We start from the raw sequence: 26986 nt of genomic DNA, 5'->3' as shown, positions 1-26986 counted from the left end.
GTATGCCGGGATTTGCTCCCCTCTGGATTTCTTGTGCTTCCTCATTGGCCCTAGTCGGGCTGCAATCTCATTGGTGCGTTGTGGCCGGCTGCCGGTCAATGAGGGCCTGTCCCCAGCCTACCGCCCCTTGGCCGCTGAACCGCCCTCTGCTCTGCCCAAATCTAGATTAATTCAGTCCAGTCAGGGAGGCGGAGGGGACGGAATCTGGCGAGGGCCGCTTAGAAGCCCGGCCCTCGTCCTCTTAGTGTCCCGCCGGGGGTGCGAGCGACTCGGGCTCCGCGCGCTGCTGCAGGCCGCCGCGCTGATAGAGCCAAGCGGAGCCGTTACTCAGCACGTCCCCGGCGTTCGAACGGCGGCGGTTGGGGGGAGGCCTGACGGGGCCGCAGCCCCCAGAGGGAGCCGGACGCGGCCACGCTTCGGGACCAGCGTGAGACGGAGGCAGGTGCGTGCTCCGACCCCACTCACTGATCGCTCCCGCAGTGCGGGGCCCAGGTCCCTGCGGTGGGGGAGCTCTGTGCGCGGGGCTCGGGCTGGGCGGTCCGTGTCCGCGGGGGAGTTTGGTCTCTGGGCTAAGTGGGGCAGCGGGCTCACCGCCGGGGCACAGCGAAGGGGTGGGCTGGTGGCGCGTCGCTAGCGCCCCGTGCCGGGCGGTAGAGTGGGCGAGTTGGTTTCGTCTCCCTGCGGCCGGGGGGTCTCGGGGGAACGGTGAATGGGGCTCTGCGGGGAGGTGCAGAGGCCCCGGGCGAGGGTGAAGGGGGGCCCGGCTTTGCAGCTCTATGCGATCCCTAGGTGCTCCACGGGCTGTTGTCTCCTCTCTGCGGCCCCGGGGGCGGATGGAGCCGATCCAAAGGGGCCCAACCTCCCCCTTTCTTCTCTTTGGCCGGCGGAACTGGGGAGCCGACTGCCTCCACCCTCTGGCGTGAGCCGCAGCTCCGACAGTTATGCGGAAAGATTCTAAATCAATATTTGAATCGCAGCTGCTGCTTATCTCATACGCTCGTGGGTGGGGGAATGAAATGTAGCTAACACAGGGCGAGGTATTTCTAAACTGTGTCTGTTTTGGGATGGGGGTACTGTATTGTTTTAGTACCTTATTTCTAAGTAAATTGAGCTATGAAACGTGCTACTATGCGTGGAGAGAAGTCAAATACTTTATTTTTAAAATCCGTGAATTGGGAGAATGACCATAAAATGCATATCTGATTTTTGTCTTTTAGTAGGTTCAAATAGCTTTTTGTATATATAAGTCGTCTTCTGTTTTTATGGAGTAACGAATAATTGGATGTTTGGAAAATGTAAGATCACTTTTTGGTTGTCCTGATTTGACCAGTTTTTAGCTTGGAAACTAGTATGGACAGAATTGTGGCAAAATAACCCATCTTGCAGACAGATTTCAGTTACTTTCAGAATGATATTTAAAAAATATAACTATTTAAAACTGATTTGTGTTTAAATTTATATTTTTCTTTATTATTTGTGCCTTAAATGGTGTAATGAGGTACCAGTTTGAGTCACTGAATCACCAACAATGCAGTACTTCAGTGGCAGTCAATGTGCAGATTGTTTTAAGTAGAAGAATACTATAGTGCAGTGTCTTGCTTACAGAACACAAACATTATGTAATCTGACTTAATCCCACATTTGTGTATATCTGGGATCTTCTGGGGATTGTTTTTCTGGTTTTTTTTCCTGTCTATTGTTTCCTCTGACTCTTTCTCCTCCCCTCCCCCCCTCAAAATAGACCCCCTAGAGCTGTTTAAAACATATGAAATATCTAGCAAGAGTGGCTGCTGCTGCCAGTTAGGGAATTCTTTATTAGCCTTTTTCTAATACTTTTTAATATTAGTGAGTATAGTAAAACCATACAGCAACAAGAACATAAGAATGGTCATACTGGGTCAAACCAAAGGCCCATCTAGCCCCCTATATTCTTACAGGCCAATGCCAGATGCTTCAGAGGGGAATGAACAGAACAGGGCAGTTATCCAGTGATCAATCCTAGTTTCTGACAGTCACAGTTTTAGGGACACCCAGAGTGTGTGGTTGTGTCTCTGACCATCTTGGCTCATAGCTGTTGGTGGACCTGTCCTTCATGAATTTATCTAATTCTGTTTCAAGCCCAGTTAAAGTTTTAGCCTTTACAGCCTTCCCTGGCAATGAGTTCTACAGGTTGACTGTGTGTTGTGTGAAGAGGTACTTCTTTGTGTTAGTTTTAAAACTTCTGCCTATTCATTTCATTGGGTGACACCAGTTCTTGTGTTATGTGAAGGCATAAATAATACCTCCTTATACACTTTCTCCATGCCATTTATGATTTTATAGACCCCTAACATACCTCCATCTTAGTCATTTTTTTTTCTCTAAATCTTTTAAATCTCTCCTTTATATGGAAGCTGTCTCTCTTGTTGCCCTTCCTGTACCTTTTCCAATTCTAATATCTTTTTGAGATGGAGCGACCAGAACCATATGCAGTATTCAAGGTATGGTCGCACCAGGGATTTATATAGTGATACTATGATGTATTCGGTCTTATCTATCCCTTTCCTAATACCAAGGTTCATTGTCCATCAGCTGTTGACTCCCTCAAATAATCCTAATTGGTAGGCATGGTTTCTGTTTACAAAAGTTATGTTGACTCTTCCCCAACATACCATGTTCATATCTGTGTCTGATCATTCTGTTCTCTACTACAATTTCAACCAATTTTCCTGGTACTGAAGTTAGGCTCACTGATATGTAATTGCCTGACTCGCCTCTGGAGCCTTTTTTAAAAAAAATCAGAGTTATATTAGCTATCCGCAATTCATCTGGTATGGAGGCTGATTTAAGTGATAGATTTTATACCAGAGTTAATAGTTCTGCAATTTCATATTTGACTTCCTTCCGAACACTTGGGTGAATACCATCTAGTGACTTATTAGTGGTTAATTTATCATTTGTTCCAAAACCTCTACTGACACTTCAATCTGGAACAGTTCCTCAGATTCTTCACCTAAAGAGAATGGCTCAGGTGTGGGAATCTACCCACATTCTCTGCAGTGAAGACTGATACAAATAATTCATTTAGCTTCACAGTGGCCTTGTCTTCCTTGAGTGCTTCTTTAGCTATGATGATACTAAATAGTTTTCCATGAATACTTCTATTTAAAGGTTAAAAAAAAAATTAGTCTAATCCTTTATAGTGATCAGTTTTAGTGTAGGCTGTTCATATCTTCCAGAAGTACTTGAAAATAACAGAATAACTACTGTGTGTGTGTATAATATATAATTTTTTTGTTTATTTTATTTGTTTATTTTTAACTTTAGTTTTCATTCTTCCTCCATGTTCTTCTCTGGATCCATTGTGTTCGTTCATTCTTTATAGCTCTGTTGATCTAATGTCCTTTATCTTTTTAATTAGGCACTAATTTCCTATAGTTATTTCTCACTACATTTTGAAATATCTTATCCCCTTTCTTGTAAAATTAGTTTAAGGATGTTTATTCATATATTTTTGTTCCACAGTAATGCATTATGTAACTAGAAAGGGATTTTAACTATTGGATTGTTGGTTCTATGATTCTGAGCCTATCCTGGTGCAATAATACAAGCTTATGCAGTGAAGTTTTAAACTATACTTCAGAATTTTTCTACTTTGTAATAAGAAACATAAATCTTAGATTTTTCTCATTTTTAAATATATTTTGTTTCTTATTGCTCTGAACTTTGAGCACATATCTTAGAAATGGAAATGCTGACAGTGCAAACGTATTTGTACCTTGTTGAACTTCCTTGAGCTCTGTATCTTAACTTGCCTGTGACAAGTACAATGCTTCTCCTGTGCTAAATATCCATACTTACTCCTGGGGGAATTCTGCGCCACTGCGCAAGCACAAAATCAATGTCCCCCACAGATTTTTTTACATCTTCCACCCCCCACAGAATAATTTATTCTGACTGGGAGGTGAAGGGAAGGTAAGAGGGGTCACATTGCAATTACACCTTTTGTTCACCAGGCACTGATGAGGTTCCAGAAGAGAGGGTAGCTGGCTCATGAGCTGGAGCAGCCAGCTGCAGAGAGGGAGGGGGCAGAGGCTGCCTTCCTCACAGCACCCTGCCTGCAGAGACAGGTGAGGAGGCATGGGATATGGAGAGTCACACAGGACTGCTGGGGTCACACAAACTGGAGTTCAGAAGGGCTAGTAGGGGGGAGAGGCAGAGGAGCTAGTGGGGTGACTTTGAGCCTGGGGCTGAATGGGAGTGGGGGTGCAGGCCACATGGGGATGAGGAAGAGTGGGATGCAGAGACGTGGGGAGGGGGTAGCTGAGTTGGGGTGCAGGGTCACATGGGGACATGTGCAGCTATACCTGACAGAATCAGGACCGGGAATACAGGAACACATGGTTACAGCAGTAGATGTGTCTGACTGAATGGGAGAGGTTGGGGGTCAGCCAGGGTCTGCATGGGGGAGGCTCCCCAACTCACTAACAATCCCTCTCTCTCTCACCCTCCAACCCCCCCCCCCCCCAACTGTTCTATACTTCCCACACCCAACAACCTTCCATGTTCACTCCCAGGCTTCTTCCCAGCAATTACTTCCCTCTCTCTCCGCTCCTCTGTTACCTCTTACTCCCCCAAGTGTTTGCACTACTTGTGAGGGGTGTGGGAAATACGTTTTTGTATTGTAATTTAAATGAATTATTATTCAGAATTCTGTATTAATATGCCTAGTAAGGAATCTATTTGTCATAAAACAATTCCTGAATCTTTTTTGTTGCCTGTATTGATACAGACATACTTTCTGACAGGTATTTTGAAATAAATTACTAAGATAATTGAAACTGGCATGATTATACTGTGTTATGACAGATAAAATATGCAGAATTTTAAATACTGTTTGTAGAATTTTTAATATTTTGGAGCAGAATTACCCCAGGAGTACATACTGAAAAAACTATTGGATACTGATAGTGGTGCTCCCAACCTGCTTTAAAGGCACCTGTATTGATCACCTGAGGAGAAGGATACCTCCTTCAACACGTTTTGTGGTAACATACATCACTAAATATTTGACCTGGAGTGGGGAATACGCATGTCCAAGATGAGGGTACCTGGTTAGTATATTGGATTCAACCACACTTACAGTGGTCACATCTAAAGCTTTACAAAAGTGGGGTGAGGGAAGTGATATCCCACTGACAACCTTTGTGGGAGTGAGAACTATGTACATGTATAATGGATAGTGTAAGTATTCTGGAGTAACTGTTGAAATAATTTTATACTGCAAAGCATTATATTTAGAAGTAAATTTGGACACTGCCAGTGGGTTACACAAGTATTTGTGAGACAGCAATGGGAATGATGGGTATCAGGATTCTTATTTTCTATTCCTGGCTCTGTCATTAGATTGTGGTCTAGTTACAAATAGCATAGAAAACTGCAACAGTGCTCCTGTTTGTGTCATTTGAGGGGTTTGAACCCAGGACCCCAGAGTTTGGCTTGTTTTTAAAGGTGTATATCGCTTGAGCTAAAGAACCAAATCTCTTAGCATGGCAGTACCATCGATGTCATAACCCTCTATATGTTACCCGAGTTAGTGGGGGGGTTACACAAGCATCTGACTTGTCATGTTCCTGTTGAAAGTCTTTGTGGCAGAGTAGATTGGTTCTGTTCCTAACTCTGTCTGAAGTGACACATGCAAACTATCATTTTTATTTTATCTGACAGTTATCACTGCACAAGGTATGAAGCCTTTGCTGCTAATAAAGTTTGTAAAGGGCACAAATTAATGGTGTGATGATGCACTCAATATGTTATGTAAATATAATGTAACTAGAATATGCTTTATGCAAAAGGTCTCTTGTAAGGTATCATTACAAAGCTTAAAATCTACAGTGTGTTCATCCTATTTGTATGAATGCATCATTCTTGTATCTGAAGCTAGAAATATGAAGTATTACTCTGCAGTCCTATTGTAACTATGCAAGGTGTGGGCCATTAATGGTGGCTTGGAATCTTGATGACTCCCATTAACTAGAACAATTGGTGGTAAATGGCTCTGTTTACTTGTAAGCCTTCTTGTATACCTGTGTGCCAGCCAATGGGTAATGAAGTCTCACAGGACATGTGAACGTGTCACATAATACTGAAATCCATCTTAATCCTGGTACTTTTCCATTTAGAAGGAAGGATGGGAACCCAGAGAGAGACAAAGGATTCTCACCTTGTGCCAAAGATATAAAAGAGGGTGGAACAGAACAATGGGGTGGCCAGTCATGAGGAATCCCCTAGTTACCACCTACGCTGGAACTGACAAGGACTGACCAGGGAAAAGGATTGGGCCCATACTAGGAAGGAGTCTAGTCTGTGAAAGAAGCTTATAGGAACATCTCTAAGGGTGGAACTCTGGGCTTACAGTTTACTTGTAACTTCTGGTAAGCTACAGTGCTCTCTGTATGAGAAGCCTGTCTCTAGTTTTGCATCCTTAAAATAGTCTGAAGGCTGGAACTTTTCACATCACAAGATTCCCTGCAATAGGGGCCAAAATCACGTTACTCATGATAAATTTGAAACGGTTGACAACACGGTAGTGATTCTTGGCTAATGAGATCGTTATTCCTTTAGTGCACTGGAGATGTACTGTTTAATGTTGTTGGCTTTTCAGTGCTTGTCATTTTAACTTGAAGTTTTTGGAAGGAGCAGTACTATGCTTTCTGGGCCAAAATAAGTCATATGAATTGTTGATTTCCAACTTCAAAATTTTTGTACTTGTCTTAAGGAATATAATCTTTATTCTTTTAATAAAAATAAAGTCTCATTAATGACATATTAAGAATATATTTTCCTCTATTGGTTTTCAAATTTCATCTCTAATAATGATCTAAAGTTATATTTAAAATATTTTAAGATGTTAAAAATCATTGTAAACACATTTTCTTAGTTACAAGTTGATACTCTCTATAGCCTTAGTTTTAAATTTAAGATTAACCTTTGTAAAACGTTCTTCCAACGTTCTCCCGTATTCTATAATTACAATGATGTGAATTTTACTCCATGTTCTTGTATGGAATTGTAATTAGAAATTAATATTTTTCTCTTTTCCTATTTCAGAATAGAAGATGAATAATCTTTCCTTTAGTGAACTTTGTTGCCTGTTCTGTTGTCCACCATGCCCAGGGAAAATTGCTTCCAAACTGGCATTTTTACCTCCAGATCCTACTTACACACTGATGTGTGATGAGAGTGGTAGTCGCTGGACTCTACATCTTTCAGAACGAGCAGACTGGCAGTACTCCTCTAGAGAAAAAGATGCCATTGAGTGTTTCATGACTAGAACCAGCAAAGGTAACAGGATTGCCTGTATGTTTGTGCGTTGCTCGCCTAACGCCAAATATACTTTGCTCTTCTCACATGGAAATGCTGTTGACCTAGGTCAGATGAGCAGTTTTTACATAGGACTGGGTTCACGGATTAACTGCAACATATTCTCATATGATTATTCTGGATATGGCGCAAGTTCTGGGAAACCAACAGAGAAGAACCTGTATGCTGACATTGATGCTGCTTGGGTGGCTCTTAGGACAAGGTAAGGAAGGAGTTAATTGCAAATTGTTTTTTGCTGTGCTTTACAAAAGTTTACTTCATGCTAGCATAGATTGAGTCTATTCCCATCTTAAAATACTGTATCCTAGAATTATCTGATTCATATCAGATCTGGGTGGTGAGACTGCCACATTTCAAGTGAATTGCTTACAAAATTTCTGCTATATGTTAAATCTGTCTAGGCTCCAGTTCTGCAAATTGGATCAGCTTGCAGGATCAGGGCATAAATGATTATAGATGGCTTGAAATTCTAGTGCCCAAAGGCAGATACTTTTGGAGAAGTCCACTTAACTAATCTGTGTGTATCCCGCTTCCATTGGAGAATTAACAGATACCAATGTCAACCGAGCCCACTGCTCCTGGAGTGATCTCACATTTGATCTGAGAAAGCTGTCTGCTGTTTTCCTTGTAATGTTCTTTGTTGGTATGCTGGTAACCTGCAGCAGTGTCCTTTTCCCATCTCATCCACTTCAGACCTGTAGCTTCAGCAACAAGGAACAAGTAGCTTAAGGGGCTTGTGAGGTACCCTGATGTTGTGGGGGAGGGGAGGAAGGGCCCTGTCACTGAATGATTGGGGCACGCAGATTGGGAGCACTTTGCCCCTTGGGGCATGCACAACCTTTTCTAAAACCTTGTAAATTATATCTTGTATGTGTTAGTCCATATGTTTGTTTTTTAAAATACTCTGTCTTGCATAGACAGAACAGAATAGTATAAATTGCTAGTTGTGCATCTAAACTGTAGAAAGTGCATTGTGCTTGAGAAATAGTATGTGATTGTTTTAAACACTAGTCAGATTTTCTCCTGGGTTTGGTGTGTTTTGCAGTGCTCTCCCAGAGCAAAGCTAGTCTTAAATCCAATATAGCCTGCTGTATGAGGAGATCGTCTGATGGTGTGGTATCACTGTCGTAGAATCATAGAACTGAAAGGGACCTTGAGAGGTCCTCTAGTCTGTACCCTGCACTAAAGGCTGGACTAAGTATTATCTAGACCATCCCCGATGTTTGTCCAACCTATTCTTGGAATTTCCAAGATCTCCCTAGGAAATTTATTCCAGTGCTTAACCACTCTGACAGGAAGTTTTTCCTAATGTCCAACCTAAACCGCCCTTACTGCAATTTAAGTCCATTGCTTCGTTTCCTATCCTCATAGATTAAGGAGAAAAAATTTCTCCCTCCTCCCTTGTAACAACCTTTTATGTACTTGAAAACTGTTATCATGTCCCCTCTCAATCTTCTCTTCTCCAGACTAAACAAATCCAATTTTTCCCTTCCCTCATAGGTCATGCTTTCTAGACCTTTAATTTTTGTTGCTCTTCTCTGGACTTTCTCCATTTTGTCCATATCTTTCCTTAAATGTGGTGCCCAAACTGGATACAATACTCCAGTTGAGGCCTAATCAGCACGGAGTGGAGCGGAAGAATTACTTCTCGTGTCTTGCTTACAATATTCCTGCTAATAAATCCCAGAATGATGTTTGCTTTTTTTGCAACAGTGTTACACTGTTGACTCATATTTAGCTTTTGATCCACTATGACCCCCAGATCCCTTTCTGCAGTACTCCTTCCTCGGCAGTCATTTCCCATTTTTGTATGTGTTCAACTGATTGTTCCTTCCTAAGTGGAGTACTTTGTATTTGTCCTTATTGAATTTCATCCTAATTTACTTCAGACCATTTCTCCAGTTTATCCAGATCATTTTGAATTTTAATCCTCTCCTCCAAAGCGCTTGCAACCCCTCCCAGCTTGATATCGTCCGCAAACTTTATAAGTGTACTCTCCATGCCATTATCTAAATCATTGATGAAGATATTGAACAGAACCAGAACCGATCCCTGTGGGATCCAACTCGTTATGCCCTTCCAGCGTGACTGTGAACCACTGATAACTACTCTCTGGGAATGATTTTCCAACCAATTGTAAATTTAGCGCCCTAGTGACCAAGACAGTCTGCTCTGCAGGCAGCTCTGGCCCAGAGATGGCGCGCGCAGGAATGCAACAGGAAAAATCCCCTCCACCCCAGGGGCACCTGTTCCAAGCCCCTCAGAGTGAACACACACACCCACAGGAAAAGTACAATGGATATAACAAAGGGAGATATTTACACCTCTATTTCAATATAACGCGACCCGATATAACACGAATTCGGATATAACGCGGTAAAGCAGCGCTCCGGGGGGCGGGGCTGAGCACTCCAGTGGATCAAAGCAAGTTCAGTATAATGCGGTTTCACCTATAATGCAGTAAGGGGTTTTTTGGGCTCCCGAGGACAGTGTTATATCGAGGTAGAGGTGTATTTACAGAGGGATGAGAGGAGAAAAACAACAAGGGAAAATATAAGGGGAGCAGTAGAACAGGGTTTCATCCAAACCAAGGCCCCACAGGCCCAGTGGTTCCTCAGTGTCTGCCCTTCCAGACTGTGCTATGTGTCTGCACACAGAGTTCAGGAGTCCTGAGCAAAGTTCCCGTCCAGTGGTGAGTCTTGGGTGCTCCTGGTCATCTTCAGCGCCAGTGAACTTTCCCCAACAACCCCCTCTGGTGCTCTCTTCTGCCGCTCTTTGCAAAGCCACATAGAGCGACTACCTCCCCACTTAACTAGCTAGCAGCCTCCCTCCTTATTCCCAGTGCAGAGTCAGAAGCCCCAGTACTCACAGCCCCATGCAGCTCTAGGCAGCAGTGATACTGGGTCCAGCTCCAGCCTGTCCTCCTTGAGCGATTCCTCCCTTGCACAGTGCTCCTCCTGGCTCCTGTCCTGGGGTGTCCCCGATTGGCTGTCCTGTCCTTTCCAGGCTTTAGGCAGGTTCTTTGCTGCTTCACTTTGTGAGGGCCTGTGGGCTCTCCTCCAGAGCCACACCCCCCGAGTTTCCCTCCTTTCTCTCCCTGCTCCCACTCCCAGGAAGAAGTTTTAAAGGGCCAGGCTCTCTAAACCTCAAAGGGGTTACATAGTTATGCGCACACCTTGTAGTAGCTCCATCTAGGTTGTATTTCCCTAGTTTGTTTATGAGAAGATCATGCGAGACAGTATCAAAAGCCTTACTAAAATCAAGATATACCACATGTACCGCTTCTTTTCTTCCCCCCCCCCCCCCCCCCCCCCCCCCCCCGCCCTTCACAAGGCTTGTTACTCTGTCAAAGAAAGCTATCAGCTATTTGTTCTTGACAAATCCATGCTGACTGTTACTTATCACCTTATTATCTTCTAAGTGTTTGCAAATTGATTGCTTAATTATTTGCTCCATTATCTTTCCGGATACAGAAGTTAAGCTGACTGGTCTGTAGTTTCCCGCTCTGGTTGTCCTTATTTCCCTTTTTATGACTTACAAACTGCTACCTAGCTCTGGCCAGCATAAGGAGCATACCCAGGGATTCCAGTAGCCCTGGAAAACCCCAGCTACTATAATGCCTTAGGGAGAGGAGTTAAAATTACACAGGCAACTTTAACTTTGACATTTCAACCTTTTTGGGTGCTTCACTGTACAATTTGAATTCTTATAATATTTTTGATGGAATTAACAAGGACTTCATAGCTAAGATTGAGAGGTTTCCTTCAAGGTTTTCTCCCCCACATCTTGTTAATTTCTGGGGTAAAAAATTCTTATTTTTTTCTGTTCAGACTACCTCGTCTGATTTTTAGCCAGAGGGGGCAGTTATTTCACTGTAAAGTACTCTAAAGAGATAGGGTTTCTCAAAAGTGGAAGTGTTTGTAAAACAAAGGCTTGTTTTTAACATGCATGTTTTGAATATTTTAGTCTGATTTGTTTTATACATTTCCCATTAATGGGAACTAATGCACAGAATTACATTTAAAATGTGCTTGGAAACATGTGAAATTTAAGATTCTGGGAGTCCAGGAAGGCCTAAGTTAGTAGTATGGTGTATATAGTGTTCAGTGGAAACTATGAAACATATGCTGAGTTTATAAATGCAATGACCAAAGAACTATGAAAACAGTATACTGTGTAGGCTTGATTTCCCCGCCCCAACAACTTTCTGAAAAGTTCCTTTCCACCTGAAACCTTTCATGGATAATCTCCCTTTAAAGGAGACCAAGTTTAGGTGTGTTTGAGTTGTGAATAGTGACTTCCACATTCCTTAGCTGCCGCCCCTCCCGCCCCCCAAAAAAGTGGGTGCTTCATCCCATAGTGTGACAAGCAGTCTTTTTAAGATCTTTTTGGCACCCTTTGCTGGTTGCCTGATAGGGAATCTTCTCTCCAGCCTATTTTTGGAAAATTAAGTTTAAGTAAATAGCTATTTAAAGTATTAGAATTCTGTATCTTAATATAAAATTACAGTATGGATACTAGTAGCTAAGAAACCACTACAAGCTTTCTTGTTTGTAATGAGGTCCACAAATCCATGATATTGTGTACTCCACTTGGAGGCAGATGAAATCTGTCAATCAGAGGTAGGGGAAGTGTGTCTCCACATCTCAGAACCCCCAGTGTTTGTCTCCCTCTCCAGTTGCAGGCAGGCAGACCAGGTCATCCCTACTGCAGAGCAAATTTAAAGAAGAAAGAAAGCCTGGAGATTTTACGCTATCGCATCTTCCTTTATTGGCAGAAAGGATTCCCTTTCTTCTCAGTTGCTGAAACTCTCTGCATTCCCTGCTCACCCATGCAGACTGAAGCATGGCAGAGAAGGCTAAGAGGAAAAACCTGCATTGTCGCCTGCACCTGTTCTGCTGATTAATACCTGCATGGAGATCTCTGCTTGGTCTGTGGAGACCCAGGTTCCTCAAGTGCTCAGACAAGGGCAGTGTTTCCAGAAGACGCCCTCCTTCAAACAGGCGAGCCCCCAGGAAATAGAGGCAGCACCTCACTAGCAAAATCCCTCAGGCCTGGCACAGATGACAACAGCAGCCCTGGGACTAGCAAGTGGCAGCTTGCTCTTCCCCACCCTATGCGGGGAGGAGTGTTTCTTCTACCCCACACATTCCGTGGTCTCCATTCTATAATGTCAGAAGATGCGTTGGTGTGCACTAGTCAAAATTTATCCTAATGTCACTAGTGAAGATAAATATGCCTTTTTACTTGGTGGTCAAGGACTTGTAGCATCTAACGGGAAGATATTTTTACCAGAAAGAGTGGCCTTTTCATTGCCTGTGAAGGGCCTATATAGTGAAGTCCAGGCAGGCTTTACCTCAGCCCCTTCCTTCAGGCATGAAAACTATCGAGGGCATCAGGCCTACAGGAATAAGTAAATAACCAAAGAAAACTGTCATCTGACACCCTAAGTGCCCTTGCATGCCTTCACAAACAATGCTAACGTGGGTGGATGGTATTGCAAGTATGGTCTCTCTCAACTCATTTAAAAAAATCGTACAGCCCAAATTTCTGCCCGAGGAGGCGTCAGGGAATGCAGGTAGCTATCCTAGATTTTTCTATGAATGGGTGAAAATGAACCTGTCCCTGTTCTTCAAAATCAAAGCCTTATTCCATGTTGCTCCTAGGCCATCCCCAAAAGAATCAGGATGCACTTTACTGCTATCTGTTTTTCAGACTCCTGCAAGGGTTGACAGTATTCCCTCACTCTACAGTAACCCCATGTGGATGAAAGTATTGAACCACCTGCACCATTGGCTTGAATCTTGTTCTCACAAAGCTGACGCAGCCTCTGTTCAAACCTTAGTCAAACTGTTCTCTGTACCATCTATCTTTGAGGACAGTAATCTTCATAGCCATCACACCAGCCCAAAGTTTTGTGATATGATTCTATTTCTCCAATGTTGTGTTCCACAAGAATAAGGTGTTTCTGTGTCTTTATTCATAATTCTTGTCTAAGGTGACCCCTGATTTCCATTTAAATGGGGCAGTTAGCTTGTTTATATCTTCCCCCCAACCTCATTGATATTTAAAGGAGCTCAAACTCTGTACTCTAAATGTTTGGAGGGCCCAAAGTTTGATCCTAAATAGACAATTTATCTTCTAGTTTCCCCATGCTTCTCAGGCAGATGAGGGAAGACCAGGGGTCTGTCAATCGCAGCCCAAAGGTTGTCCAAATGTTTGACACTGTGTATTACTCTTGTGATGTTGCAGGTATTCAACCTCTTGGAGATATCTGTTTATGCAGAACTAGACACATGGCAATTCCTATAGTGTGTTCTTGCTCTGTCATCATCTTAGTATTTTTCAGAGCTGCTAATTGAAACTCTGTATGCTCTTTAAGTGGCAATGTTTCCCTCAACTTGGTCTCTAAATCTGAGACCCAGTTTGGGAGAACAGTATTAGTCATTTCTTACTCTCTCAACTTGACACTCAAAACTGATGCACTATTTGGGAGGATATTTCTGTACTCTGTTAAACTAGAACTTCTCCACCAACCTCAGTGGAGATTGTACTGCTTACTAAATGCCCACAAGTGGGAACAGAGCAAGTAGAGGCCACCTTGAAGAAGAAAGTTACTTACAGTAACTGTAGTTGTGGTAGAGTGTTTATGTCCGCTACCCACAGTCTCTTCAAATCTTTGGAGTCTGGTGTTAAGTATTGCCATTGAAGGACAGCAAGAAGAGAAGGTAGAAAGGAAATGTGGCCCCAACTGACACTGCTTGTATAATTCCATGCTTGTCTGTCCCATTTATCACCTGTGGGAATGTGCACTGGCAGCAATGCTCTTGAGCTAACCTTACTGATTAGTAGCTTCTCTATTTCAGTTTGCAAACTTTGAGGCCAGTAGCAGCTGAGAACGCTGAGGAAGCAGTATGTTCAGTGTCACAGCGTGACCGGACAATGCTCTGGAACTACTCCATACGAAGTCAGTCAGGACTCTAGGGAAACATGCCTCCTCTCTATGAGCATACTGTCTCCAGGGCAAGAAGCTTACACGGGGTCTGACCTTGGAGCATTCAGCATCCCCTTCTCACACCGTGCGCTGTGGGAAGTGAGTCCGCACAGGCGGGGCTCCTGGGGAAGCCAGAGGGTCCTGCACCCCAGTTCCACAGTCAGACGTGACTCTCAGCCAGCCAGTAAAACTGAAGGTTTATTAGACAATAGGAACACAGTCTAAAACAGAGCTTGTAGGTACAGAAACAGGACCCTTAAGTCAGGTCCACCTTGATGGCAGGGAGACCAGACTCCGGGTCTGCGCCTCCCTCTCTTTCCCCAGCCAGCTCCAAACTGAAACTCTCCAGACCCTCCTCTGGCCTTTGTCTCTTTCCCGGGCCAAGAGGCAACCTGATCTTTGTTCTCAACACCTTCAGCTGGCACCTTTGCAGAAGAGGGGCCCAGGCCATCAGTTGCCAGGAGACAGGGTGTCGGCCATTCTCTATCCAGACAGCCTCGCACTGGCCCTCTAAGACGGGGGTCTCCAAACTACGGCCCACAGGCCGGATTCGGCCCGGGGCTTCCATTTGTCTGACCCTCCAACCAACAGGGGAGAAGCAAACAGCTGAGTAGGCACAGCAGGGATGGGGAGGGGCCGCTGGCAGCAACTCACACGGGGCAGCAGCACAGCTGAGTTGTGCAGAGGGGTGAGTGCCTCTGGGAGCCAACTTACGGGAGAGTCACTGCTGCAGCAAAGCAGGTACAGGGAAAAGCAAACAGGCAGGGTGTAGGCAGCTGTGTAGGCATTCCGAGCAGGCAGGGGGAGGGGCTGCCGGCAGCAGCTTGCGCGGAGGGTGCTGGGTAGCTCAGCTGAGCTGTGCAGAAGGGTGAGTGTTTCTGGGAGCCAGTATCCCCCCAAAAGGGGAGCCAACTTAAGGGAGAGTCGTTGCTGCCAGGGCCGGCTCCAGGCACAAGCCAAGCAAGCTCATGCTTGGGGCGGCAGATTCTACGGGGTAGCATTCCGCCCAATCCTAGGGCAGCACGGCCGCTTTATTTTTGTTTTGTTTTGTTCGCTGATCCGGCCATCCTGTAGGGGGCGGCGGCGCAGAGGAGGGGAGCGCCCTGCTGGAAGCGGGCTGCATGCTCAGTCTACCCCAGCCGGCGAGCGCCCCGCTGAAGCCCTGGCCGCCCCCTTCTCTCTCTCTCTCTCTCTCTTCCCCACTAGCCGGGGCACATCTGCAGCGCAGGGAGTCCCCCTGCACTCTGGCGCCGGCCGCCCGCGAGGTGGCGTTTTTTGTTTTTTTTCCCCTGCTTTGCCGCTCCGGCCGCACCACAGGTGGTTTTTGTTTTTGTTTTTGCTTGGGGCAGCAAAAGAGCCAGAGCTGGCCCTGGTTGCTGCAGCCGAGCACAGGCATGGACCCCTGCCTTGAGTAAAAAATACAAGCCAGATGCTTAATTACATCTCCAATAAATGGAGTAAAGAAGATGGAAATTAACAGTTTCATAATGATTAAATTTTAACTACATCACTAATGGAACCAAACAGTATTTGTATGATACAAATGTGAGGTTTTTAGAAATAAAATAAAAAAAGTGAAATGATTTTTAATGTATTGACAAATATTTTGTGATTTCACAGTACCTGCATCAATTAACTTTTATACCTGATCTAGAACTTAATGCAACACTGACACAGTAGAGTAGTGTTTTTTAACAATTTTGCATATATTTGCAATATTTAATTTCTTTCACAGTCGCTTCGGCCCACGAAGCCCCTTCAAAAATCTAATATGGCCCTCGTCTCATAAAGTTTGGAGACCCCTGCTCTAAGGCTCTGCAACAATCACACACCCTTATCCCACCAACTAGATACTTAAGAAATGCATGGGGGAAACTGAGGCACCCACACAATAGTCAGAGAACATTAATAGTCCCACTTCATTACATCCAGTCATTGCAGAGAAAAGATTACTTTGTACTATTCTTGAACTACTTTTCCCAGCTTATAGTTGTGGCCAAATCCCTTGGCTGAAGGAAAGGATTGTTAAAAACTTGAACAGCAAGGGAAAAGTGGGGAATTTACCCACAAAAAAGTATTGAATTCTGTATAATAATTTGAGCTTTCATTTAAATTTTTGTAGAAGGACCTGCATTTTTCAAAAATAGATAATTTTGAGAAATTTCCGAATGCAATAAATTAAACACAGTCCATGTTATTTGTTTGAGGATTCCATATGTTCTTTGAGAGTTTGTATAGCACAGGGGTTCTCAAACTTGGGTTCAGAACCCCTCAGGTTATTACATGGGAGGGTTGTGAGCTGTCAACCTTCACCCCAAACCCTGCTTTGCCTCCAGCATGTATAATTGTGTTTGTTTTTAATTTATAAGTGGGTTGCACTCGGAGGCTTGCTGTGTGAAAGGGATCACCAGTACAAAAGTTTGAGAACCACTGGTATAGCATATGTCAGGCAAATGATGCAATAAACGTTGGCAGGGGTTTTGAGATTGCCTTACCTTACATCTAAACAATTATGTAATTGCAGAATAAGGAAATGAGAAAATTATGGGTAGGTGCTTAGATGTTCACGTATATACACAGAAATAACAGGGTGGGTCTTTAGTGTGCATAAATTGTACTGGTGCATCAAAATACATAATTGTGTATTGTCTGCATGATGGACGTTTGGGAAGTGATTCCAGGATGTATTTCCTCATTTTGTTTTATAGCTGGATGGATTTGTCCTTCAGCCATTCCTTATGTCTAGGTGTCTTATTCTTCCCAGTGTTTAAAAATTACACATGTGGCTATAATCGTAACTACTATTTCCCTGTGAGGTCACAGTTCAGAATAATCAAAAACATAGATGAGCTCTAAGGATGCATTTTCCCAGTATCTTAATGTTTTAATTTTTTGGTGAATTTCTAGCCAATACTTTGCTGTAGTAGGGCAATACTTTATATACTCCCTCTTTGACATGGCCAGCTGTGAACAGTGGATTTACACCCTAATTTCTGAAGTCTGAGGAGTCGGATGAAATCTGTTTCATTTTTACAATGTGTAGTCATTTTTAAATTGATACCTGGTTGCTCTGTACCCATTTTGCTAGCTTTCTGTTTTATATTTTGACTACTAGCTTCTGTATTTAAATGCAATGTTTTCTGGCTTGGATAATTGGGAAATTGTTTAAGGCACTCGATGTTTGAAGTACTTAGGTTTCCTAGTGTGTGTTTGTTAATACAGGATGGATTTTGACACTAAGTATTCTATCACTGCATATACCAGCCAGTCGTCATACAATTCTTTAGCCATATTTTGTATAATATGGACCAGATTCTTCCCTTCCCTTTCTGATCCCTTTGCATAGATGGCTTCAGTGATACAAAAGGGTGAGTCTAGTTGTGTCTGTTCAGCTGAGAACTCCTCTGGTATGAGTGTTCTCAGCTGGTGTAAAGCTAGTGTAGCAGGCTTCTATGCCTCTACTTCCCCCATAGGCCAAATAAATGTATGAGCGGGGCATGGCCAGTGCTTCAGCTCTTCTCAGCTGGTAGACTGTCCTTTTTAGGAAAGTTGCCAGTTGGCATATGTTCAAGTTGTCCCTGTGCTGTTCTGGCTGACACTGGGATCAACCTAGACAGAATCAAGGAGCCAAAACAAGCTACCTGCATGTCCTTTCTTTGCTGTGCTAAGTTGATCTTGAATGTAATAGAGAATCTGTCTCTGTATCTTCACCTTCTACTTTAAATACCTGTCTTCCCAGATAAGCTCCCCAAAGTATCTGGCTAGGTATATGTTCACAAGTGCCTGATAGTAAGGCCAGGTCTACCTTTAGAAGCACTTTGCTGGTATACTATACCAGCAAAGTGGTCCTCGTGTGGACACAGTTTTATACCAGCAAACACAGCCCCCTTGTCACCTTCCCCATAAAATAAGCTATACAACTAAAAGAGCAGTTTTGCCAGTATTACTGCATTTATGCTAGGCTAAAGACTTCTGACCAGCATAGCTATGCTGACAAAAGTTTGTCATGTATACTTAGCCTAACTTTCATATGTATTGAATTGGTATGATAAAAATGTTTTACAAATACCAGTGCAAATGTACACCATACTACTGTATTAGTTACAAAAATTAAAGCTGAGTTCCTAAAGGCGCAGCTTCTCATATCTTCAAGAGGAGCTCTGAGTTTTATTTTTCTAAGGCAGACAGGACTACTTTAAAACATACTGGCAGGCATTTTTCTCAACGTATTAATGTTACACAATGTGGGAGGGATGTCTAAACATGTGATACCACTATTTCAACATGTTGTAAAAATGACCCTGCTTTTCATAAATTGCATTAAATGGTGAAATACTGTTTTATTAAAACCTTTATTTAAAAAAAAACCCTTAGCTATTTTTTTCTCACCGTTTGTTTTCTTCTGATATATTCTAAAATATTTCACTACTTTAAAGCTTCTGTTTGTCCTACTCCCTCTTCTCCCCACCCTCCCCCATTTATGCTGTTTGGTTTTATTTTGTGTTCGTCTCTTTAGCTTTTTCCTGTGCACATTTGCTCATCCTCTCTTCTAAAGGGCAACTCTCATTTTCAAATCCATTTTTTTTATTTCCCTTTTCTCCATTACTTTGTCTACTACTTCCCATCTATTCCCACTAGCTTCTTCTGTGCTCTGTACCCATCTGTTCTAATTCTGCTTCAGTTAACCCCTTTCTTCAGTTTGACATGTTCTCTCTCTACCAAGTCCTGATGTTTCTTCAATGAACTTCCTAGCAGTCAGACTGTAAAGAGCTATGTACCTCTGGCAGAGGATGGCAGGAGTACTGATCATGGCAATTAGTGCTCATTTGGTTCTTTCCCCTTTAAGGCTTCGAAGCACCCGTTCATTAATTGCTTTTCTGTGGCCATGCTCTTATGGGAGGTGAGTGATGTAGAAGAAGGTTGTTGCACCGGACGCCTTCTGGTTTGGGCAGCAGAAATCTGGTTTCTGGCTCTGTTTCAGTCTGCCTGTGTGGCTTTGGACAGGTCATTGAATCTTTTTCCCTTGTTCCCCATTTGAAAAATGGGTGTTATACTTACCAAAAGTAGATTCTCAATCACTTCAAGTCTTTGAATCAAAATAGATGTCTTCCTATAAAAGATAATCTCCAGTTTAATCAAGCCTTTATTTCTGGTCAAATGAACTATTGCACGAAATTGTATAGTGTATTATGCAGTTTGACAGATTAGATTATCATAATGGTCACTTCTGGGCTTAAAAATCTATGGATGAGCAGAGCCCAGCTCACACTGATTTTGGTCATCACAGACAAATGGGCATCTTCTTGCTCCTAGAAGATGGCGACAGGAATAATTTATCGCATCCCTATATAACAAGAGTAGCTGGTTGTCACTCCGTTGAGTATGCTAGTAGCAACTAGCATAAACAAATGCTGTGCTTTCTTCCTAAGCTCCAGTGCCCCTGCTGCTGCTGCTCACAGCTTTGCAAAGCTGCAGCAGAGTGAAAACTAATTAGTCTTGCCAGTTTTGTTATGCAGAAGTGAAACTCTCAAAAATTTCCCCACTCTGCATAGGGAAAACTGAGCTGCAGCAGAGGCAGACACTAAAGCAGTTTACTGGGGAACAGAACTTAAAATGGAGATACCAGCTCACAGCCACCACGAAATAGAGTAGCTGAGACACGGACTCTCATCACAGTGGCTAGGAGGCTCTGGGATGCATGGGAGGAACAGAAAGGGAGGATCTTCTACTTTAGAGCAGCTAAATAGGGTTCAGTGAGGGGGGCTTTATTTTTGTGAGTGTGTGTACACCAGAGACAGTATGAAGGATGGAACCCCTTAATAAGCATCCAAGCTCTTCCTTCTCTAGATCAGTAGTTAATCTGTTACCGTATCCGGCCTCTGACCAGTTACCTAATCTCTCAAAGAGAGAGATGCAAGAAACCCCAAATTGAACAATTATGGAGTAACCAGTCCATACAGGAAGTCAGTTAATGGTTAGCTTATTCCTTGAATGAAGCATGAAGGTTTTATATGCCTTCCAAATGTTAAGGTTTTTCTAAAATCCGATCTAACATAGCTGGATGTTCTTACTATTCATATAAACTTGCAGTGTTTTTTTTAATCTTGCTAAGCTCTTGGCCTCAGTGGAATCTGATGAGGATGAATTAACAGACTAATAGTGTGGTTTGCAAAAATACTTCCTGGCATCAGTTTTAAATTTGTTGCCTGTCAGTTTCATTGAATGTCTCATTATTGTTGCATTATGAGAACAGCTAAATAGGAGTACCAAGTCCACTTTCTCTGTACCATTCATTATTTATATAGCTATCATATCCCTCCATTATTTGTTCTCTAAACTGAACAGTTCCAGTATTTGCCATCTCTCCATGTGAAATGTTTTCCATTCCACTGTTTCATCATCTGGCTCTGAACCATTTCTATTTCTGCTACATATTTTTGAGACCGGGTGACCCAGAGTTGAACATGTCATTCCATAAAATGGGTTGTATTCTAAACTGAGTGAAGAAGCTCTTGGATAGCAGAGAGAATGCTTTCTCTCTTCCAGCGGGAGTGACCGAGGTTGATGATGGTCCGGGTGAGAGACTGGAAAGCCAATATGGAAGATAGGACTGAGCAGGATCCAGAAACAGCACCCATTTTGCAATTGTAGCACCAACCTCTTTTCGAACAGGGAGGGTCCTGGGCACCTCTCCAGGGCTTTGTTTCTTGATCTGACCTGAGGGAACGTGAATAATTTTTCACTGTTTTTTGGCTGGTTGGTATCTGGTAAAAAAAAATTTAAGTCCTAATTAACAAGCCCTTTTTTTCCTCGAGTTTAAAATTTTGTGGTACTAATTTGGATGAGCTGAAATTTGACATTGCCTCTATATAGGAGAATTTTATTTGAGAGTTGGGTTTGTGGTTTAACCAAGGTGATGCTTCATTTTACTTGTAAGTAAATTTTTAAAAATTAAGAGTGGCTGAGTAATGTTGTAACTGACAGTCTTCTTTAGCGTCCCATGTTTGCTACATATCAAGTATTAACAGCTCTTTTGTACAGTGTTTATTACACAAGTTTGTGGCAAATGGAATAGCGTTTAATGAAACTTCTACCTTGGTATTTTATAAAAGGGGTGGGAAAGGACTATACAACCATTTAACAAGTAGATTATTTACTAAATTTTTGAAGTCCGTATCAGGTGTCTATAAAGTTTACACCAATAAAAGATGACATTATCCATAACTAGGGCCCTACCAAATTCAAAGCCATAAAAAACGTGTCACGGCCCATGAAATTGGTCTCTTCCTGTTAAATCTGGTCTTTTGTGTGCTTTTACCCTATACTATACAGATTTCACAGGGGAGACCAGTGTTTCTCAAATTGGGGGTCCTGACTCAAAAGGGAGTTGCAAGGTTATTTGGGGGGTGTCACAGTATTGCCATCCTTACTTCTTCACTGCCTTCTTCGGCTGCCCAGCCCTGAAGGCAGTGCCCCACCAGCAGCAGTACAAAAGTAAGGGAGGCAATACCATACCATGCCACTCGTACGTCTGCGCTACTGCTGGTGGCGGCTCTGCTTTCAAAGCTGGGATGCCAGCCAGCAGTTGCCACTGTCTAGCTGCCCAGCTCTGATGGCAGCGCCAGCAGCAGCACAGAAGTAAGGGTAGCTAGCAGTACCAGAACCCCCTCTATAATAACTTTGAGGACACACACACCCCTCCTTTTTGGGTCAGGACCCCTACAGTTACAACACCATAAATTGCTGAAATCATGAAATTTATTTTTTAAATCCCATGGCCATGAAATTGACCAAAATGGACCGTGAATTTGGTAGGGGCCTATCCATAACTTAAGTATAATGGGGAAGAAAATGGACTGTGACAGCAGCATGAGCCTTTTTTGTTGTCACTGGGCTTTATTGTTAAACATATTTAAGTTCTTTGTTTAAAAAAAAAAAAAAAAAAAATTGTCCCAAATTTGGCCTGTCCGTAACTTAGTTAACTCTGATGTAGAAAGCTGCCTTGATTTAAAAATACCTTGTCATCTTGGAATACAACAAACACTTCTGTTTTCTGTAGCAGGATAACTAGTGGACTTGATTCCAGAGTTCTCCTGACTTTATCCATGGTGCTATTGCATACATGTATCGTTTAAACAAAAAACACAAAAACCCATATTTCAGTATCTTTCCAGACAGAAGACAAATATTTGCCAAATACAAAACTGGTAGTAGAAAAGCTTTACTGTCAAAATTTTAAGTCAGACAAAAGTGGAAGATTGAAGTACGGGAAAGCAATATTACAACTACAATATCTGGTTCTCTTACTAGTCACTTTTGTTCATCCTACTTCGTAAATTTTGATCCACAAATATCATTTTTCTGCCTAATTCGTATAACAAAACCGATTCAATTTATTTTAGTGTATACCAGTTTTTAACACTCTCTTAATTTTGTAGGTACGGAATCCGCCCTGAAAATGTGATTATATATGGCCAAAGTATAGGAACGGTACCCTCTGTGGATCTTGCTGCTCGGTATGAGAGTGCTGCTGTAATTCTTCATTCTCCTTTGACCTCGGGAATGCGAGTAGCCTTTCCTGATACGAAGAAGACCTACTGCTTTGATGCATTCCCAAAGTAAGTTGCTACTTACTGTGACGGGTTAGATCACAGAACCCCCACCCTTGGGAGCTGCCAACTGATGAGCCAAGACTACCATTGCTCCTGCTTTCCCTTCCAGCTCGGGACCCGAGCACCCTGTCTTGCTGAGCCAGACACTCCCATCTGCTCCAACAAAGACCCAGGGTCTGAATTACTTGCCCCAAAACTGCAGACTTAACTGAAAGCAGCTAACGGAAGTGTTTTTGTCTTTAACACTCAGATGCCCAACTCCCAGTGGGGTCTAAACCCAAATAAATCCATTTTAACCTGTATACGCTTATACGGGATAAACTCATGAGTTGTTAGCCCTCTATAATACTGATAGAGAGGTATGCACAGCTGTTTGCTCCCCCAGGTATGAATACATACTCTGGGTCAATTAATAAGTAAAAAGTGATTTTTATTAAATACAAAAAGTAGGACTTACGTGGTTCCAAGTAGTGACAGACAAAGTAAGTTACCAAGCAAAATAAAATAAAACACGCAAATCAATGTCTAATCAAACTGAATACAGATAATCTTGCCCTTAAAGATGCTTCAGTAAGTTTTTTCCTCAGACTGGACATCTTCCAGGCCTGGGCACAATTCTTTCCCCTGGTACAGCTCTTGTTCTAGCTCAGGTAATAGCTAGGTGATTCTTCTTGATGGCTCTCCCTTTGTTCTGTTCCACCCATTTGTATATCTTTTTGCATAGGGTGGGAATCCTTTGTCCCTCTCTGGGTTCCCACCCCCTCCTTCTCAATGGAAAGACACCAGGTTAAAGATGGATTCCAGTTCAGGTGACATGATCATGTCACTGTAAGACTTCAATCCTCCTAGCCTGACTCGCAGGAAGGCTTCCCTGCAAACAGAGCCATCCACGGTCAGTTGTCCTGGTTGATGGGAACCATCAAGATTCCAAACCACCATTAATGGCCCACACTTTGCATAATTACAATAGGCCCTCAGAGTTATATTTCATATTTCTAGTTTCAGATACAAGAGTGGTACATTTATACAAATAGGATGATCACATTCAGTAGATTATAAACTTTGTTAATGATACCTTACAAGAGACCTTTTGCATGAAGCATATTCCAATTACATTATATTCACTCAGCATATATTTATAAAATCCTATAGAGTGCGACGTCACACTAACATTCTCCGAATAGGGAAGAAAGTAATCTTGCAAATTCTTTGCAGTTGTCCTTTAAGGTAATATTAAAAAATGCTAATATCCTCTCATTACATAATTTGTTTGCCAGAAGCTGGGAATGAGCAACAGGAAATGGATCACTTGATGATTACCTGTGCTCTTCATTCCCTCTGGGGCACTTGGCATTGGCCACTGTTGGAAGACAGGACACTGGGTTAGATGGACCTTTGGTCTGACTCAGTATGGCCATTCTTATGTACAAAGAGTGAATCAAGACCGAATAAATGAAAAAAGATTAACAGTAATTTATAAAATTAAAAATGTTTTTATAATGCTTGATTCACACATTTGTGAATGTTTTATATTGCTAATCAGTTTTATAGGTGTCTTTTGGGTTAAAAGGTAAGGGGATAAATATAACTGTCCCAAATATAACTAGTGGGTGGTCCTGGCCGGTGTATTGATGGCTCTGAATAAAGTGTCTTTTTGAGTCTGTTGCTCAGACCAGCAAGGACTGGGAAAAACTGTGCCCTTGCTACTGTAGCTACGCTGCTATTTATACTTGTGCTAGCTTGATGAGAATTAGAATGAGCATGTGTACATAAGCAAAGGAATCGTACCTCTAGTTCATAGCGCAGCCATAGCCTAAGGACAGGTCTAAACTAACAAGTTAAGTTGGCCCAGCTATGTCATTCAGAGTTGTGAAAAATCCACACCCCTGAGCAACATAGTTAAGCTGACCTAACCCTTGATGTAGACAGCACTAGGTCAATGGAATAATTCTTGTATCAACCTAGCTACTGCTTGGTGGTGGATTAACTACAGCAATGGGAGAACTCTTCCCCTTGCTATAGCAGGAGGTTACACTGAAGCGCTACAGCTCTGCTGTACCTGTTTAAGTGTAGACATAGCCTAAGAGTCTCTTATTCTTGAAGGTTACGTGTGTAAAGTTGACTGTTCTGTGTTCATGTTTGTATCTCTTTTCTTGCAGCATTGACAAAATTTCTAAAATAACATCGCCAGTGTTAATAATCCATGGGACTGAAGATGAAGTAATTGACTTTTCGCATGGCTTAGCATTATTTGAGCGTTGCCAGAGACCTGTAGAGCCACTGTGGGTAGAAGGAGCAGGCCATAATGATGTGGAGCTTTATGGACAGTACCTTGAACGATTAAAACAGTTTGTATCACAGGAACTGGTGAATTTGTAAAGTACTTTATATATTTACATGCTTTTTCATTTCACTGCAGAACTGCACACTTTGATAAATACTAACATAAAACCTGAAGGTTTTGTTTTCAAATCATGTCAGTTGCCTTCATAAATGTACAGGTAATGATTTGTGAACATAATTAATGAAGGTTTTAATACCAGTATTATGAACTGGAATAACATGATCATGCAGTTCAGCTTCTGTAGTTCATATACTATGTGTGAGTTTTCTTTTTAGATGTACAAAATATCACAAGGAGTACTGTATGAAATTTTAATTATGTAAAATCAGATGCTGTAAAAGTGTTGCCAAATGCTTTAGCATATCAGAAACAAATTTATAAATATTTTTTAAACATCTCAAAATGTACTGTGACTTATTCTGTTGCACAGGTGTACACTAAAAATCAGACTTCTAAACAGCTGTACTTGTAAAAATACCAATAGCCATGAGATTTAAGCAAATATGTAATGAAAACATAGACACTCACTGGAATTGGCCCAGGCCCTGTTTTATAGGGAGCGGGTCAAAACAAGCTTTTTTTTTTTTTTTTTTTTTTTTTTTTTTTTTTGCTACTGTGCATTATATCTTATGTCTGGTGGTTAATTTGTTGTTTTTGTTTTGTAACTTGGAAGATGAGGTTTAAATCTGCCTACTCATCTATTCTTTAGCTAAACAGGTTATTCTGTAAAATGAAGTCCTAAAATACCACTGTTATAACAAATTTCATTCATATGCTCACTACTGAGGTGTAACTAAATATTTTAGTGGTTTATTTGAAACCAGTAAGGTATTTAGAGCTAGGAGCTAGTTTTAAATGTCAATTCTATAGAGATGCAGTATATGGATAGAAAAAATCCTGGAAGTTTGTCTAACTTTGTAATGAACAAATGCAAGCTTGCAGTTGTCAGTTCAGGTTTACTTTTGGGTGTTTTATTAGTGTGCAACCTATTGTTTTTATTACTGTATGAGAATTTTACTAATCTGCTCCTGAACAGTGAAGAAAGAGAATGTTGACACTTTTTTGTATTAACTCATAGTGAAATAAATTTTGTAAGTTGCCTTTCCCTTGAATGAGTTTTGCTTGAATAAAAACTATGAAAAATAATGAGAAACTTAATTATATGTAGCCTAATTTGTAAACATAGTAATATTCCAACAAAATACACACTGTGCTTCTAATTTTAAGGCCTTATGTAGTTTGTTCTGCTTGTTTTTGTGATTGTCCAAGACTACTGTGTAATTAAATGTATTATCAAATATTGTGACTGATTTGGTTCAGATGTGTTAACTAACAGTAAATAATATTACACAATTTGCTGTTCTTTATTTTGTTCTGAAAAACTTCAATCTACTAAATAACTATCTGGCTACTGACTCTAAAAGGAGACACTGATTTCTGAGGAAGATCATCTGCAGGCTGTTTTTCAGAGGCCCCCTTCACAAAAGCAGGGATATGGTATGTTTGCCGGCAAAGATCCTGGGCAGTGTTGCTGGCCATAGGCAGTTGATGACAAACTGTCATAACTTGGGCAGCAGTCTTTGTTCAGTCTGAGTTTTATGCTGGGGGACATAGCAGCTCAGAACTGGAAGGACACAAAGATAGATTAAAGCCACCTTAGCCCCACTTCTCCCT

The 26986-nt window shown here is 42.1% G+C and overlaps 1 protein-coding gene across 3 annotated transcripts; it reads left to right on the top strand.

The window, feature by feature from the left end:
• The first annotated feature begins 55 nt into the window (after positions 1-55).
• Positions 56-26665, top strand: ABHD17B (abhydrolase domain containing 17B, depalmitoylase). 3 transcript variants are annotated; one of them, XM_042850593.2, is made up of 5 exons: positions 56-442; positions 6162-6413; positions 7090-7564; positions 22795-22974; positions 25128-26665. In XM_042850593.2, exons 3-5 carry the CDS (start codon positions 7098-7100, stop codon positions 25345-25347), a joined length of 867 nt encoding a protein of 288 aa, XP_042706527.1. In that variant the 5' UTR covers positions 56-442; positions 6162-6413; positions 7090-7097; the 3' UTR covers positions 25348-26665. The 3 variants fall into 3 exon arrangements, with proteins under 3 accessions (XP_042706527.1, XP_023961189.1, XP_005297813.1); XM_024105421.3 differs by lacking the exon at positions 6162-6413 and having other exon boundaries at positions 56-438; XM_005297756.5 differs by lacking the exon at positions 6162-6413 and having other exon boundaries at positions 59-442.
• The last annotated feature ends 321 nt before the right edge of the window (positions 26666-26986 follow it).

The sequence above is a fragment of the Chrysemys picta genome, chromosome 6 (assembly GCF_011386835.1).
Source record: "Chrysemys picta bellii isolate R12L10 chromosome 6, ASM1138683v2, whole genome shotgun sequence".
Lineage (NCBI taxonomy): Eukaryota > Metazoa > Chordata > Testudines > Emydidae > Chrysemys > Chrysemys picta.
Note: the sequence above shows the minus strand (reverse complement) of the source record. Positions and strands in the feature narration are given on the sequence as shown.